General features: G+C 46.8%; 3 protein-coding genes across 4 annotated transcripts in view; 1 reads left to right on the top strand and 2 right to left on the bottom strand.

Moving 5' to 3' along the window:
* The window catches only part of LOC309694297 (uncharacterized protein), a 6,330-nt gene extending 632 nt beyond the window's left edge, over positions 1–5,698 (bottom strand). Inside the window, exons 1-4 of one of the 2 annotated variants that reach the window (XM_082514272.1) lie at positions 5,023–5,698; positions 2,973–3,016; positions 1,526–1,693; positions 446–540 (exon numbers count right to left, since the gene is read on the bottom strand). In XM_082514272.1, the coding sequence (XP_082370398.1) occupies positions 446–540; positions 1,526–1,693; positions 2,973–3,016; positions 5,023–5,089 (374 nt within the window). In that variant the 5' untranslated portion in view covers positions 5,090–5,698. The other variant, XM_082514273.1, reaches the window with a different exon arrangement.
* A 5,092-nt stretch (positions 5,699–10,790) lies between these two features.
* On the top strand, positions 10,791–12,958 carry LOC309693094 (corticoliberin-1-like). The gene is made up of 2 exons (XM_082512070.1): positions 10,791–10,814; positions 12,340–12,958. The coding sequence occupies exon 2, from the start codon at positions 12,353–12,355 to the stop codon at positions 12,776–12,778; it is 426 nt and encodes a 141-aa protein (XP_082368196.1). The 5' UTR covers positions 10,791–10,814; positions 12,340–12,352; the 3' UTR covers positions 12,779–12,958.
* A 101-nt stretch (positions 12,959–13,059) lies between these two features.
* The window catches only part of LOC309694294 (E3 ubiquitin-protein ligase TRIM63-like), a 13,084-nt gene continuing 8,643 nt past the window's right edge, over positions 13,060–17,500 (bottom strand). The window contains exons 6-9 of the mRNA XM_082514268.1: positions 17,107–17,129; positions 16,832–16,956; positions 13,410–13,675; positions 13,060–13,323 (exon numbers count right to left, since the gene is read on the bottom strand). Of these exons, the coding sequence (XP_082370394.1) occupies positions 13,246–13,323; positions 13,410–13,675; positions 16,832–16,956; positions 17,107–17,129 (492 nt within the window). The 3' untranslated portion in view covers positions 13,060–13,245. The remainder of the gene's footprint in view (positions 13,324–13,409; positions 13,676–16,831; positions 16,957–17,106; positions 17,130–17,500) is intronic.

Genomic DNA, 17,500 nt, shown 5'->3' with positions numbered 1-17,500 from the left:
GTTTCACAGTGAAAACAGCCGACTCACATTCAGAGGGCTTTATTTTATTTTGGGCCCTCGGCACACAATGAGTTTCCCCCAAAGTTCTCTCTGTGTTCTCGCCGACGATCGGTCCCGTCAAAGATCCATAAAAATCTAACTGTATGTTTGGAACCGGAGAACCTCACGTCACAAGAAATCAACTACAGAGAGACAAAAGGACAACAAATAAAAGCTTCTGATATAAAATTGAAGTCACATTAGTAATAATCTGCATTTAAACGCTGAACTTTGAAAGTAAACTGCATCCATGCAGTTCTGAAACAGTCTTTAGTAATAATGGTTCAATATTTAAAACAATAAAGAGCCTCAGTGTTTGTCCTCAAACAGCAGCTAAACCCTCTGATTGTCTCTGCTCAGTGTTTCAATAAAGTTTTGTTGCTGTAAAACCTGTTTTTGTAGTTACCTCGTGCAGCCACAGGGGGCGCCTGCGGTCAATACAACTGCTGGTACTGAGCCTCTCCTCAGCAGTGTGGGCGTGGCTATGGAAGACGCTCCACCCTGTGAAACAAACAGGATTACATCACTGCTGGCTGTGAGCCAATCAGCTGCTGAGTTTGTTTTAACTTACAAACAGAAGCGAGAGTTTAGTACCAATGTTTGCTATTCAGGGTTAAAGTCATTTCAACACCTGAACACCTTTAAATCTGGTGAAGATGTGACACAGGTGAGCAGATGGGTTGCAGCGCCCTAAATTCAGCTCAAATGTGAGTTAGTATATCGTAACGCCTTTAATGAATTATTGGCAGTTTAAGAAGTTTTTTTTTTTTAATGGTTAAAAAGTGTGCCTTCCTCTTATCAAGCCCATCTGTCACAGAGCTACAGGTAAGGTCCACCTGGACAGGTCATCTGTCAGCACAGAGGAAACCGGAAGAACTCAGACCTTCTTTGTTCTCCTCTGAAGTAAATGACGTTTTTTTGCATCAATAGATAAATGAATGTTGGAACTGCACAGGTATTTTTAAAGGTGTACCTGGAGCGTCTACGAGCCTTTAATCCCTCAGAAGCCTGTTTAAAACTAATCTGTGGTTTCCATTACTGCTGCCAGGTACCAAAGGGATTACCAGGTGAAAACAGGCTGGCCACGTTAAGGCTGCGCGTCGTGTCACAACGCTCACTTTAGTTTTTGCTTAAAACATGTTGCTGCTCTTCAGTCATGCCTTAAATCAGAGGAAGGTCTTTTCAGGGACCTGCTTTTCAGAGTCAATTCAATTTTATTTATATAGCGCCAAATCACAACAAAAGTCGCCTCAAGGCGCTTCATAGATACAGAGAAAAACCCAACAATCATATGACCCCCTATGAGCAGCACTTTGGCGACAGTGGGAAGGAAAAACTCCCTTTTAACAGGAAGAAACCTCCAGCAGAACCAGGTTCAGGGAGGGGCGGGGCCATCTGCTGCGACCGGTTGGGGTGAGAGAAGTAAAGGACCTCATACTGGTTGAGGTGGAGTTTCTAATCCAGTCGGCCAGGTGAGCGCCGTTACCTGCAGCAGCTCCACACAGGCGGCAGGGAAGTAACCCTCATCCCCGTTCTTCAGCCGCCCGAACCACCACGCCTCATCCTCCTTAAACTGAACCTGGACCAGGTCCCCCTGGTTCAGGTTCAGCTCCTTCGGCCAGCGGCCCCGGTACTGGATCCTCGCCACCGCCATCTGCCAGTTACAGTCAGAAGTGCTTATGACTATATCGCCCCCCAGAGGATCAAACCTGAACAGCACTTTACTCTCTAACGAAAGTTCATGAAAAACTCATGGAAATATTCAGAAAACAGGAGCCGTTAGTTTAAACGTCATCATTCTGTTGGTGCATTCGGCTTTTCAAACCATAATATAATGATCAAAAGATAGTTTAGAGGTTTCAAAAGTCCCAGTAATTTAATTTCTGATTTATTCATGTTTTAGAACATTAAAAACGTGTTAACATGTCAGCATTTTGTATTTCAAAAGGTGGTTTTATATCACAAAAACACCATAAATCCTGCAGATAATAAGTATAAATGCCCAATAAAAGAAGATGAGCTGTAGATGTGTTTAATTCTTGCTTTTCATAAATTTAAACTGACAAATTCAGTTTTAAAGTAGTTTAAATGTTAAAAATATCGTGCAGATGTCATGGTTATATTAGTGCGTTTAACCAACGTGCGGGTTATTTAAAACAAATGGTCTTTGAACTTTAAAGGTTTTCTTTGAGTTAAAACTGTCAAAAGCACATTTAAAATCAGTCTAAGAGAACGAAATCGATGCTTTTATGAATGAATGTCACTCTGAGGACGCGTGTGTGCGTCTTTAATCGGCTCAGCAGGCTGTGAATACACAGAGGTCGGAGGTCGTGCTGATGTAACACTGATTAGCCTCTCTGGTCCCGAGCCAGAGCCTGAACCCTGACATCAAGACAAACGGGTTATTGAGCTGGACTCGGGCACTGAGGTGGCTCCGCCCATTTTACCTTCTGCATCTTTTCATTGATTCTTTCACCTGTGATGTGTTTTGGCTTCTCGACACTGGAGTGTTTTTATCGGCTTTGATCAGTAACCTGGCAGCTGTTGTCTGGTGGGGGTGAGAAGGCCGAGAAGTCGGGAGGCTAACAAATGTTCATCGTCTCATGAACACGAAACAGGAAGAAATACTGAGAAACCTTACTGAGGAGCCCGACGTGCCTCAACAAACGAGACCACTGTACTGCAGAGACACCAAACATTTGTTAACGTGATCGTTTCATGAATATTTCCTGTTCCAACATCAGTGAAATCCAACACCTCACAGCTCGTTCTCGTGTTTTAGTCGAGTCATCTTTTCTTTCATTTGTAAATTTGACCAGGATCTGCTGTTATCTCTTTTCAGTGATACAGGTAAACTGCTCACATGCTTTTCAAAATAAGATGTGTTTCTTAGTTTCAGATTTTCAGAATAAAGGTTTGATGAATGAATTTACCTTCTCTGCTCCCACATATCTCGTCCTTGTCCTCGACCTGCAGACTGACAAACACAGGAAGTCACATCAACCAATCAGCTCATCAATACAGGTCCCACAAAACTCCTGTGTGTGTGTTTGTTCCTGTTTTACTGACATTGTGGGTCATATATTTGTGTACACAGTGCTTCTGGGCACAAAAAGCTTTGGTTGGTAATGATAGTGATTCATGGTGTCAGCTGACGTACGAGAAGGTTCGGTGCGTTTTCAGTTCACCCGAGAAAAGAAAAACATACATTTGAATTTTTGCATTTGATTCTTACAAACAAAGATGAGAAGCGAGGAAACTTCTGCATCCTGTGAGGAAGAAGAGACTGTGAGCTGGCTCCAGCATACAGAGATGCTCAAGTTAAGACAAGGAATTTAGATAAGAGCCGATCAGATCTGTGCAGACAGATTAAAGGATCAGAGACACTGCAAGATGGAATCTGTGTGATTTAAGGAACAGCTGATTTTCTGCTGCCTCTCTTCCTCGCTGTTCTGTCCAAAGCGGCGAAGGTCCGATGTCATGTTTTTAACATCCACCAGGTTGCCAGTTATCTGTTTCACACCTCACCTTTCCATGGATATCTTACCCTCTCCTCGTGTTCAGTCTTATAACTAAAGATGTGTCAGGTTCACCTTCGAGGGAACGGTCTCTGGAGCGAGCCTGATCGAAGCGTGCGGTTAAAATGCTGCTGAAGGCGTTCACCGGTCACCTGGTAGATGGTTGTCACCGAGTGTCCTCAGCAAGTCGCTGTTACACCAGATTAGCTTTGTATAAAAGTGTAAAGATGGCATCACTTCCAGCTGCTTTATTCCATTCAGCGGTCCGAGACGGATCCTGGTCAGAGTCTGATCCTGGTCAGAGTCTGATCCCAGGAAACGCTGCGGCCTTCAGGTGCTTGGAGATGCCGGGAAACAGGATCAGGCTGAATTAGAGCAGGAAGTGAATGTTCAAGGATCAAACACAACCGAGACACATTACAGGAAGTAGAGCGGTGATATCTAAGACCTTCACGGTTCACGAAGGAGCCGTTTTAACTTTTCCTCACTGCGAAGATCAACTTCCTGTTGATCCACTCGCAGCTGTCCTCAGACCTTCTGATTGGCTGATACCTGGCAGGACTTCACAGCAGTGTAAACTTTATCACGCAGGGTTCACGTGAACGGGTGTATTTGAACCCAAAGACCGACCACTCTGTGAAACCCGCTCGGGTTAACTCGCTCCACACGGAGTGATGATGAAGCTTCGGTTTCCTGAAGCAGACTACGGTGGTCTGATATCGTATCATCGAGGCCAAAGGTCGCCGTCTGTCGCTGAGCTGACGAGTCGCTCTTTGCTGAGAGTTTCTCCGTTTTTCTTCATAAGAGCATCGCCAGATTCTCAGGTCTTTTCCTACAAACAGGTCATTTATAGCCTGAACTTGACAGAAAAGTTTTAATGTTGGAACTAAGAAACTTGATGTCAGCAGCGTGTTTCAATGAATCAGCAAAAAACCCTCGAAAACTGTAATAAAGCTGTTCACCATCTGCCGCCCAGCGAGGCGATGTAGAGGGCACAGCTGCGAGTGAGAGACTGTGGGCGTAAAACAGCGATGAAGAGCCCGTGACCGCATCATCGTCACGCTCTGATGAAGACAGCGGAGAGTTCAGACGCTGGAGTCTGTTTGGAGATCGTGGCGTCCTCCGGACAGCACTCGGCTCAAAGCAGCATCAATGCTGATCCGTGTCTGCGGGTTCAGGAGCGACAGCGTGATCATCACACTCCAGCTGCTGAACACCACCACCCACTGTAACATCTGGAGCTCCATGAAAGCAGCACCACCACGAAGAACAGCTGGCTTCAGCAGCAAACACACCAATCTCTGTCGTCGTCAGGCGTCGCTGCAGTTAGAGAAGCTTTCTGATGGTTTAGGTCAGATTCATGAGAAGGGCACCGCCCATCAGCACCTGAACTCGGCATTGACACAAAGCGCGACTCGAGGTGTTAAGGTGTGTCTGCTGAGAGGTGAAGGTGTGCTGCACTCACCCTGGGGGGAGAAGACAGTGGTATAAACCTCGATGTGTTCGTTGCTGTGTCTGTAGATCTGCTGCATGTCGTCTGCTCACACACACGCTGGCTGTGGGTTTAAATACCTGCAGCAGTAATCCTCACACAGCTCAGCACATTTATAACAGGACACGGTGAGTCAGAGAAACTGGCCCACCGACAGATCTGCTTCTCTGAAGGCTTACTCTGCTCACAGAATCAAATCCAGAGTGAGGCGGCTTTAAACTCTGCTTGCTGCTACAGGAGGCGTGGCCTAAATGGAACAGGTGACAGAAGCAGCCTGCTTCCAGTCACCAATCGCTTCCTCTGCACTGACGAGTAAAACCACCTGACACCTGTGGGGGTCCCAGGTGTCTCCCTTTATCCTCTCCCCTGCCTGTTTGTCATTTTGAGTGAAACAAAACAGCAGCTTCATCTTACACCTGACAGGTGTGCCATGCAGGACGTCAGCTGATCGATGAAACTCCAGAGAGGAGGGCTGTCAGTACACTGATTATCAGCTCTCTCTGTTAACCCCGGCTCTCTGCGTCCGAGCACATCAGGTGACTCTTCTTGTTCTGCGAGCGCTGCCCCAATCAGAGCCGTGCTCGGACGACGATGATGATGATAAAACTCTGAGAGGTGAAGCAGCTGAATCTGTGGCAGAGCGGGAAAACAAAGATCTGACTGCTGTGAATGAGTCTGTTTCTGAGCATGCTCAGTGCTGCGGTTTGTTTCTAAGGCCTACATTACAGCTGCGAGACTGTAGCTGTGTCCCAAAACCTAACAAGTATCTGGTAACGAATAAAGTGAAGGAAGTCTCATTTAAAACACTGATTTATCCTGCTAATCATTACATGACGAAGTTCAAAAGGGACATAAATGTGAGCTGTGGATTTTGTGGAAGCCATCCTGAGACTGCAGCACCTCTTCTGGATCTGTTCATGCGCTGGAACATTTTGGAAAGACTTCAGTAGATTCATTGCTGGACATCTCTATAAAGACTTTACTGTGAAACGGGAAAATGTTGTATTTTGTTTCTTTCAAAGGCAAAAAAAAGAAGATGTTTACTTTATAATAAACTTGTTAGTTATCTTAGCTAAATTTTATTTTCACAAATGCAAATACAGTAACAAAGAGCCTAATTTTAAACATTACTACAATGTTTTATGTTACATAAAATTGATTCGTGGATCAATTAACGAAAAGGCTGTGAAAACTATTACTGTTTGTAGTAATTACAAATTATTTGAATGTTTGTAAATCTTTGTATTACACCCGCTGGCATATGTTCATTTTGTTCTGGTTGTGTACTAGTGATGCGCGAATCATGAACGAATCGTTCAATACTCGAGAATCACTTTACTGACTCATGAATCATGATTCACAAGCCCAACTGACTCATCCCTGTTGCTGTTAGCAGCAATGTATTAGCTTATAATTAAAATTGTGGAGAAAAACACAACATCCAGTATCTTAACAAAAAGATTTCTGCTCTGAACTGGAAGAAAAAACCCTGAGTAGAAGCTCACATCAAGACAATAGCTCCTCGGTTCACAGTAGCATCGCTCTGCTAACATGCTAACAGCACATTTATGCTACTCACCCCCTCCCTCCTGGCTCACAGCTTCTTCTTCTTGGTTGGCAACCAATGTTAAGGCGCATTACCGCCCCTGGCTCACAGCTCAGTGGACATTTAGATGAGAAAATATATATTTAACACATTTAAGGAAAATACTATTAAAATAAAAATAAACAAAATAAATGTTTATTAAGCAATTTTGATAGGAAATTGCTTAATTTTAGAAATGTTTTTGCTCTTTTTTTTCTCTATAAAATAGTTGTTTTCTTTTAGAATCACTCGTCTTAGCAGTAGGATTTACATGAAAAGAGAAACAAATTAAGTTTGAGTGAAAATGTACATTTTTTGCACTCTCTGGTCGACTGACTCAGTGAATCAAATGACTCAAAAAACCCGATTCACTTTGGTGAGTGACTCATTAAAACTCGATTCAGTAAAAAGAATCAAATTTACCATCACTATTGTATACATGTTCTGTATACTGTTTCTTAATAAAGTTTAATAATTTTGAAAACAAAACGTTGGCTGCATCCTCCGGAGGCTGCATTTGAAGGCCGATTACGTCACAGCCAGGCGACGAAGGCTGTCCCAATTCGTCGACTCCTCCGAATGCAGCCGACAAATGCGTCCTCCTTTTCCCCGAATTTGAAGGATGGGTCGGGTGTGTCCTTCGTGGCCTACCATATCCCAGAATTCATAGCACGGCCAGCTCGATAGCTGACCGGGGGGTTCAGTGGTCTCTAAGATAACTTAAAAATGTTATTGTTTGGCTTTTAACGGTGTTTTATTTGTTGGTGAGTAAATTGGTTTGGCTGAGATCAAAGTTATTAGATTAAATAAAACTTTATTAATCCCCTGGGTGGGTTCCTCCGGGTGGTTTTCACACAGCTGAATAAACGTCAAACAGAAAACTGATTAAACAGAAGTGTGAGACGGTCGAGAGTTTACTCCAGTGTCCTGTTATATTTTAGACAGCAAGGAGCAGACGGTGAGTTTATTAGACTCCACCGAGACAGCGGTGACGACAATCTGAAGGCTAGACCGTCCAATTTCACAACCTCGCACTTCCGGCCTTCTCGGTCTTCGAAGGACCCGGCCCACGTAGACCGCGAAGGCCGGGTCCTTCGAAGGATGCAGCCAACGTTTTATATCCATGGAAACATGAAAGCTTTCTTTCCCACAGCCTGACGGAGGAGACGTGACATCAGATCAGAGAGATGATTAGTTGATCAGGTGTGTTCTGTGTTTGCAGCAGTGTGAGAGTCTCTACCAGAGTCACACAGATGAGCTCAGGTGTGCTCTGTGAGGCGTTCAGGGTCAGTCCGTCTAAACACGTCACATCAGATTTATATAGCAACTGTTCCTGGATCAGATTAAAGGGGATTAAAAAGGCGACACAGAGGCTCTTCTGAGAAACACACACACAAACACACACACACGTTTTCCTGTCTTAGTGGGGACATTCTGTTTCTGAGGTTCCAGGAGAGGTACGAATTGCGAGTGCAAATTTTGACCCGATTTTTCTTGCTTTCAGCTGATCGCTCAGTGTCATGTCAATCACACATGTGCTTACACAGGGACCTGAAGAGCCTTTCCAGCGGCTCCGTGGACCTCAGGGGGCAGCGGTGTTGGAAACGACACGCTCTTCACTGCTCGGGACAGTTACAAAGCTTGAGCGATACATGTTTTTATTAAACATTTTAAGATAATACAACAAACTCATTTAGAGGATATGAAGTCAGAGAGATATGTGCTTTGGAACAACAAGCAGGCGCATCAACGGCAGAGCGCAGCTTCACTCTGAGTTTGTGGTAACTCACAGCGATGGTCCGCGTCAGCCCTGACCTTGTGTTAAAGTAATACTAAGGCAATAAAGGTATTTCTGGTGTAGCACAACTTTATCCTTTCAACAGCCACCCAAGGTTAAATAACTAGCAACAGAGATCCTACAGCTTCAAACTGTATGACCCTTCCAGGGCCTGAAGCTAAGTAAAGTGCCCCTCCCACAGCCAAACCCATCTGTTCTCTGATTGGACATTGTCATGTGATTGACATGACATTGACCAATCAGCTGAACTGATTCAAAATTCGTACTCGTAAGTTGAGAGTCACACACAGCCAGGGAACCAGAGTTTGACACGTAGCTTTCTGCTTTCTATCTGTAAGCAGACCTTAACAAAATAATGTGTAACGTGTCTAAATACTTTTACAAACACACAAATTCTCCTCTATAGATGCACAAACATGACATTTTCAGATTTTTTGGTTTACAAGGTTACAAAACTCCCAACTACGCAGTCTGATTTACAAGTTCAGAGCATGGATGAGGACAGTTTGAGCCTGTAACGTCTGCCATGTCGGTGCAGGACGACATGGCACAAAAACACAAAAAGGTGCACAGAAGTTCGTCTGCTGCGTACATGCGTGTGCGCTGAAGGACGTGCTGGTCATGCTGGTAAAACCCTCAGTTGTTCATCCTCCACAGTATAAACGTATCTCTGCTGCTGATGGTCCACACAGAACAGTCTGAGCTCCTGCAGCCTGCACATCACCTGAAGCTCTCCGACCTCTCACCTCACTCAGGGCCTTGAACGTCGGTTTGGTGGTAACCTCCCTCCTCCTGAATGTCCTCTCCTACAAACTGGTCACTGCCGGTGTTCACGCTGAGCCCAGCAGCTCTGCAGACGGCTGTACAGAAGCTGCGAGCAGAGGTCCTCCTGTAACCTGTAAGCCAACGTTCTTTAGTTTTTCTCCCAGGAGCAGATACACTGCTTCATCTCTCTGAGGTCAGGCTCAGAGGCTGTGGCAGAGCTGCATGTGCGCACCGCTCAGCTTCACCGAGTTTGTGGACGCTTTAAAGTCCGTTAAAGACAAAAACGTGTTTCTGTTAGAGACGCTCCTCAACTCTTCCCTGTGGGATTTTTGCTTTTCTTTACGTTTTGTTGCATTGCACACGTCTCATTGAATCTCCACGCTGCACAGGGGTGTGGTCTCCGGGTCTGCTCCTGGTCAGACTTTCACCTCATCACCATCCAGCTCATGTAAACACTTTGTTTTTGAAATGAAGATCCAGATGAAAGATCTCAGTTTTTCCCCGCTGTAGTTTGTGAAAGGTCAGAGGTCACTGCAGCAGGACGGAAAGGTGAGGAGGCAGAGATATAAACACTGGGATGGACTTCCTGTTGGTAAACCTGACGGTGAGGAGACACATCGACCTTTAAACAAACAGAAGCAGGGCTTTATTCGGTCTTTACTTTGGAGTCACAAGTTTACTTGAGAATCCATAGAAGCAAAACCGGAACGACACCTGCAGAGAGTCCAGGTCCTGCAGGTGACGAGGCCGCGCTGCTCGTTATACAGTAAGTGGATCCTGACAGAGAGCGTGAACGTGGCCGCCGACCTGCTGGGAGTTCCCCGAGGAAACATCCAGGAGCTCTGGAGGAAAGGACCGAGGAGACGATAGCGCCTCTGTTTGAGTCGTCCTCCTATTTAAAGGCCGTCTGCCCTCAAAGCGTTTATGGTTCATTCTCACTGGGAATAACTGTGTGACCTCATCACTAATGGTAGCGGACACGGCGCTGCTCCGATGTCCACCTCGCTGAGCTTCCTCCTGCTGCAGCACAAATATCAAAGCTGTGAATTCGTCCCAACTGTCAGAGCGTTTTCAGACCTCGCAGCAGATGAAGGTCACACGCCGAGTCCACAGTCGGGCTGAGAAAGGTCACGTTGTCCTCACGCTCGCCGCCTCCACCGCCAAGGCCGCCCAGCCGACAGGAAGTGATTGGCTGTCACAGTCAGAGAGAAACAAAACCGTGTTTCATGTTCATTCCTCCTGAATTCTTCTCTCCACAGCTGGAATGCCACAGGACCGACCACCGCCCTCCGTCTGGATCACTTCCTGTCAGGACGTGGAAATCAGTGGAAATATTTCTCTGTACAAATGCAACGAATCGATCAGCTGATCACTGCAGCTATGAATCCTTCCAGCTGTTTGGCTTCATGCTGACTGAAGAAGAGGAGGACGATGAAGGTCACCTCTGTCCTCATCAGGAAACAGAACTGGAACCACAGAGAAAGTAGCTGGACAACATCAGCGTCATCACTGAGCGCGTGCAGAGCCCCTCCCCCCCGCTCTCTGATATAAAGCAGAAACAGCTCGAGTGTTTCTGTTTGAGTGAAGAGACGCCGCAGAGACGCAAACGCACGTCAGGTAAGAAGATCCATCGTCACGCCACAGACGCAGGAAACCCGAGTCGTCTTTCCTCCGATAATTGGAATTCTTATTTCTGTGCTTTATCCTCGACTTCCTGTCCGAGTGACCGCGGGGTGTGATCCGTCTGCAGTCGCTTCCGGCCTTGTGCGTGCACGCGTCTGTCTTTATTCACCTGTGACCGCTAAGGCCCGAGCTGCTGCAGTCACCGTGCCAGGTGTTTCACACCTTGCTAAAGATGCAAGAATGAAACTGAGCTCACGAGGCTCAGGTGGAGGCGGAGCAGCTCTCTCCATCCTGACTGTCGGTGGAGCGACGGTGCAGACTGCAGATGGACAGGCGAAGCTCTGAGACCTCGGTCGGCGTGGAGTCTGCTTCCTGTTGTCCTTTCAGTCTAGCAGCACTGAGATTCGGCTTCGTGCTTATCAGAGTTCGAAGGCTGGACTTTCCACGGTTAGAGTCGTATGTCTGTGAAGGTTCTCAGTCCTCCAGGTCATCGTGGTCTAAGGAGCTTGCAAAGAAAAGCGTCTGGACTTCTTTGAGTTGCTTGAAGACGTTTCACCTCCGAGAAGCTTCTTCAGTTCTAAGGTCAAATGGTGGGGAGTCCCAGATTTAAGTCTGGTAACGCCCACTCACATCCTGGGCCATCTGACCTCAGGAAATCACATGATAGGGTGGGGCCAGGTTTCACAGCGAGCTCACCCGAAACCCTGGCTGATTGTGACCCACACCTAAATAATTTAAAGGAGTCCGGACGCTTTTCTTTCCGAGCTCCTTAGACCTCGGTTAGGGTCCTCAGCCGTTCAGACCATGGCACAGTGAAACAAACACTCACCCTGCAGTTCAACTGTGTGTGTGTGTTTGAGGAAGACAACACCGGCGTGCTGAGGGTCTGCCTGATGCGGCCCAGATATCCAGTTAGCATCCACGACAGGTTAGATCAGGGGTGGGCAACTCCAGGCCTCGAGGGCCGGTGTCCTGCAGGTTTTATATCTCACCTTGGGTCACCTGAATCACATGATTAGTTCCTTACCAGGCCTCTGGAGAACTTCAGGACATGTTGAGGAGCTAATTCAGCCGTTTAAATCAGCTGTGTTGGTTCAAGGACACATCTAAAACCTGCAGGGACACCGGCCCTCGAGGCCTGGAGTTGCCCACCCCTGGGTTAGATTCAGTTCAACAGAACTTACATTGCAAACAGGAAAACAGCTGTACTGAAGCCACGCCCTAACCTGGCCCCAGGTGTGTCTGCGACCTGGTGGCTGTTACCAGGAAGCGTCTTCAGTTCGCGTGACGCCGGGTCACCGTCACAGGCGAGCTTTTAGGTTGTTTGGTTCACTTCCTGAAATAAAACCCTTCAACTGAGAAAAGACGGTCAGCTGACACTCGTGCCGTAACAGCAGACGCCCGCTCACATCTTCGTCTGCTCAGGTCGTTTTCAGGGCGTCCGCCTCGCCGACGGTGTCGATGATGCGGTTGGTTGCAGGTGTGTGAATGAGCGTGCTCTCTCCTCTTCCTCCTGCAGACTGCCCTCTGAGATGAAGCTGAATGTGTTGCTGTGGCTCACGGCTCTGCTCGCCGCTGTCCTCCCTCGCTCTGCTGACGCCCAGCCTGCCGCCGCTACTGCTGACCGCCGCCTCTTTCCCCGACCACTGCTCCTCCACCTGGGGCAAGAGCTCTCCCTCAGGATGGGTGGAGGAAGCGGTGCTCCCGAGCTCCTCTCCTCCTCTTCCTCAGCGGTGAAATGGGCTCTGCTGCAGCTCACACAGCGCCTCTTACAGGCCCGGGCGGAGCAGCAGCAGGACGAGGAAGCCGGGGAGAAGGGGAAGAGGTCCGACGAGCCTCCCATCTCTCTGGACCTGACCTTCCACCTGCTCAGGGAGGTTCTGGAGATGGCCCGGGCGGAGCAGATTGCGCAGCAGGCCGACAGCAACCGCATGATCATGGATACCCTCGGAAAGTGAAGAAGAAGAAGACTGCACTTCCAGCATGACTGTTCGTCCTGAAATGTTGGCGTGCGACACTTCAGCCGGTGCGGCCGTTTACTGACAGCTGATGTTTTAACTTCATGAATAAAATCTTTGTTGGTTGAACAGCTTGTTTTTGAAAACTGACATTTTACCTGTTCAATAAAAAGACAAACCAGCTCCCCCTGTCTCAGCTGATCTCCGTCTGTAAAGCTAAACGATTTCTGGTTTGGAGTTTGGTGTCAGCTGACTGGCCCCAGGCAGGAGCAGAATAAAGGTCAATAATAAAAAATCATTTATTTCACAATTAAAGAGAAAAAAGATTCCAGACTTTAAGCAACAAAACACAGAATTAAACGTCTTCTCTTGAAACTACAAAGCAGCGCGTTCAGCAAACGTCTTCTGGAAGCAAACGTTTATCGTATTTGCTGCGTGGATGACGAGGACAGGAACAGATCCAGGTCCTACTTCTGGTTGAGCCAGCTGAAGGAGAACACGTGCTTGGGTCCGTCTTTGTCCTCCGCCTCGCTCTGCAAGTCAGACTGAATAAGGAGAAGGTTATTGAGGCAGGTCACCTGTCTCCTACGGGTGTGCTTACATTTCAGAACTGAAGGCAATGAGGTCATACCTGGGGGGCGGGGCTAGTAGTTGGGAGTGGCAGAGGAGGCGGGGTCTGGTTTGATGTCGAAGGGGAGGCACTCTTAGTTTGCGATGATGTAGGGGGCGTGGTCTCTGGGGCTTTCGGAGGGGGTGGAGCTGAGAGACCAGGCGACAGAGGAGGTTGCCGATTGGCCGGCAGTCCTGCAGACGCAGCTTGCTGCGACTCTGCAGGACTGCTGGCCGTCTGAACTTTGACCTCCCCCTCATCTTCATCATCATCTTCGTCTTCATCAACTGAGAAACACAGTGTTAACAATTAGCATGTAGCACACATGCAGGTTAGCATGCACCGTGCTAAAGTATAAAAGGTTTATGAATAAATACATTTATAGCATCGTCTGTGCTGTGTGTGCTTGGCTAAGCACAGGGGTCACAACCTTTAACACCCAAAGAGCCACTTGGACCCGGTTTCCACGCAAAAGAAAACTGGGAGCCGCAAATACTTTTTGAAATCTAAAGTGAAGATAACACTGTATATGTTGTTATTTTTACCTTTATGCTTTGTGTGAACAACTAAAGTAAGTAAGTAAAGTTTATTCATTAAGCGCTTTTCACAGACAGGCAGTCACAAAGCGCTGCACACAAATATTAAAATAAACAATACAATCAATAGACATTATACACAATGTAAAAGATCAAATGTAAATAATGTAAAGAATATAAAATACGTACAACAAAAGGCTTGTTTGAAAAGAAAAGTTTTTAACTGCTTTTTAAAAGAATCCACGGAGCAACTAAGGTGTGTTGCTTATGAAATCCACGAAGTGCTACAGAGAAAATTACCTTTTATTTATGTAATTAACACATTTTGAACTCTTAAAGAAATATAACCAAAGGAAAGACGCTGAACTAAAATGATCCAGCAGACAAAAGCTGCTGTGAGCCACCCTCATATCGCCTTTGTGCTTTTGGAGCCTTGACCTGACTTTTAAAAAATAACTGGAAAAAAGTACTATGCTGCTAAAAATGAAAAATGGATATTTGCAAAATTCTACCTAAATATGTATTTTACCTGGTTAATGTGTGTGGCGGGGCGTGGTCTGCAGTGCCGCTGCATGGAAGTCGGACACACCTGAGCGGCACCCGCAATCACGCCTCGCCGCCTTAAAGTCTGTGCTCTCTCTGCTGTTGTGTTGGTGTGTGTCGGGCTGTGAGCTGCAAAGCTACAGCCGGCTGTATGTGTACAGCAACCGTGTGTGAAAAGCGGTCAATAAAGAGATGCTGAAAAGCTTGTTCATGCAAGCATCGTCGGGTCTGCTGTGATATGTTTACAATGAGACTTGTGGTCCTGAACCTCTGCGCACAGCGTCTGCAAAACGAGGCTTTCATCTTCACGCAGGACTGTAAGCTGTCATCTGTGAGGCGTGAGCGGTGTTTGTTTTTAACGTAGTTCACGGTGGAGAACAGCTGCTGACATAATGTGGATCCGAAGATCCATAACTGGCCCACCTGGGGTTGAAAGTCTCGATAAATGCACAGCGTTTCGGCGGCTACACCGGCTTCCGCGAGTGTGACGCTTATTTTGAGCGATGAAAAAATAATACGATATAATTTTATTTTTATATTTCAAAATCACAGTAATCTCCCAATTTAGAACTACAAGTTAAAAAGAACTAAACACAAATAAAATACACTTCAGCTAAATACTTCTAATTTATTTTCCCAAACCACCCGGAGCCGCAAAATAAGGACTAAAGAGCCGCGGGTTGCCGACCCCTGGTTTAGCACGTTAGCTAATCCAAGCAAACACTGTCTGCTCCAGTCTGAGAAATTAGCCGTGTTTAATGTAAATATTAACAGTATGCTAGCAACAATGGCATTCTCTTACGCGATAGACGTGACCAAAAAGCGCCAGACCCCCTAGCTGGTCGCGTGCACATTCGAGGTGCGAATGTGCACGCGCAAACTGGTCGTGCTTCAAAATATGCAATTTTCACGCGCGTGAAGCGGAAATGTGGGAGGAAGTAGTGTCACACGATATGTTTGCAAGATGGCAGCTGTCGAGAGAGAGTCTCCCTTCTCTATTTACTGTGGAGAGCAGAGCAGCGGCGTAAAGGACGTCCTCGCCGTACCTGGGTCCATCAGGTCCTCCAGAAGCATGAGCAGTTTGGTGAGTTTCACCATTTGCTCCAGGAGCTGCGTCTGGATGACGGCCGCTTTCAGCAGTACCACCGTCTTTCCCTCGCCCAGTTTGAGCAGCTGCTGTCCCGCGGCGGTCCAAGCATCGCCCGCCTAAACACCAACTACAGGCGCTCAATCCCACCTGCAGAGCGCCTGTTGGGAGCTCGCCTTGTAATCGGAAGGTTGCCGGTTCGAGCCCCGACTTGGACAGTCTCGGTCGTTGTGTCCTTGGGCAAGACACTTCACCCGTTGCCTACTGGTGGTGGTCAGAGGGCCCGGTGGCGCCAGTGTCCGGCAGCCTCGCCTCTGTCAGTGCGCCCCAGGGTGGCTGTGGCTACAATGTAGCTGCCATCACCAGTGTGTGAATGGGTGGGTGACTGGATATGTAAAGCGCTTTGGGGTCCTTAGGAACTAGTAAAAGCGCTTTACAAATACAGGCCATTTAACATGGTAGTCCTTTATTGATACCTGTGCTAATAAGCTCATTTGAAGTCCCAGCGACTTCCCCACAACGGCTCTGAGCCACCCACAAAACTCTAATGAGCGTTCCTGCCTTTTTAAAAATTTTTTTAATAAATGGAGCTTGCCTCCAAAATAAACTAACCTCTCTTTATTCTCTTAAACAATTGGTCTTCACTATGTTCCTATATAGTAGTTTATTATGAGATAAATTCTACATGTGTCAAGTTGTGTGCCAATATTTGCTGTGTAGTAGAACTGAGACATTAGTTATTACAAAAATTTATTTGAAATAATATTAAAGTTCTCGGTAGAGAAAGCAGCTGGTGTCGTACAGCTCCGGGTGGTTGGCTACGGCGTTGATGAGCCTTTCCCCCATATTGATAAATGGCTTTGGCTGGACCTGCCCCTTTAAACTAGGTCAGAGCATCACGTCACCGGGCTCCTGATTGGTTGTCGCAGCGCGACTTGACGCTGGAGTTCAGATTTTTCCAACTCGAGTGGTAGACACGATTAGCGCGTATGCACAAAATGCAACACACAAACTGCAGCGCATATTTTACTTCTGCTTCAAACTTACTTCTGCGTGTTTTCCCGACGCAAATCTGCTTCTGAAGTTTCGCGGGATCTCCAGTCGTGCTTCATCGCACTCCTCCATTGACTTTACCTGTAAACCTGACGCTCTGGTCGCGTCTGTCGCGCTCGGTGTGTACGCACTGTTATTGATAGTGATACAGTTTTACTGAAGACTAAAACGGCGTTACTAAAACATGAAGTTATCTGTGATTGGTAAGTGAAGACGCTGTTTACGCTTGATGAAGTCGATGTCGCTCAGCGCTCTCCTCTGATGCTCAAAGTTCGCCGTGAAGTGATCCATGTTCTCGTAGCCGTGCTGGACCTTATCGAGGTGAGACGTGTCGGAGCCCTCCGTGATCCTGATGGCACAAAACGGACATCAGTAACAACAAGGAAGAGCAAACAAAAATATTTATTAAAACAACCATGAGAAACAGACAACAAACAACGAGACACAGAAACAAAGCAAGCACAAAGATTCAACAAACAACAGCAAAGAGGAAGCTCACTTCTGCAGCAGAGGTTTGGCCATCTGTAAACGAGAAACGAAGGCACACTTTAATAATCATTAACAAGTGCTACTGCTGAAGCTCCATGCTATCACCCTATGCTAACAGCATATGCTAACACATTGAGGCATGCTAAACTGTGTGTAGGAGAACATAATGACATGAAGCTTATGTGAAAGTTCAATAAGGAGGATCTGTAATCACCCTCCTGCCTTCACTACCGCTACCACGCTGTCAGTCTCAATGCTGACATCATCACTGTTGTCCAATCTTCTTCTCGCTCGCCTTCTTTGAGCCAACCAGCCTGGAGACTCCGGGATTCAAAGCCCAACACCAAATAACCCCATTTCTCCATAAGCCACGCCCAGGTCTTCCAGTGAGCTCTCCTTATTGA

The sequence above is a fragment of the Aulonocara stuartgranti genome (assembly GCF_965226115.1).
Source record: "Aulonocara stuartgranti genome assembly, chromosome: 18".
NCBI classification, from domain to species: Eukaryota; Metazoa; Chordata; class Actinopteri; order Cichliformes; family Cichlidae; genus Aulonocara; species Aulonocara stuartgranti.
Note: the sequence above shows the minus strand (reverse complement) of the source record. Positions and strands in the feature narration are given on the sequence as shown.

What these genes read in the sequence shown, in the direction of transcription:
- LOC309693094 (XM_082512070.1), top strand. Translation starts at nt 12,353, where the DNA reads ATGAAGCTGAATGTGTTGCTGTGGCTCACGGCTCTGCTCGCCGCTGTC.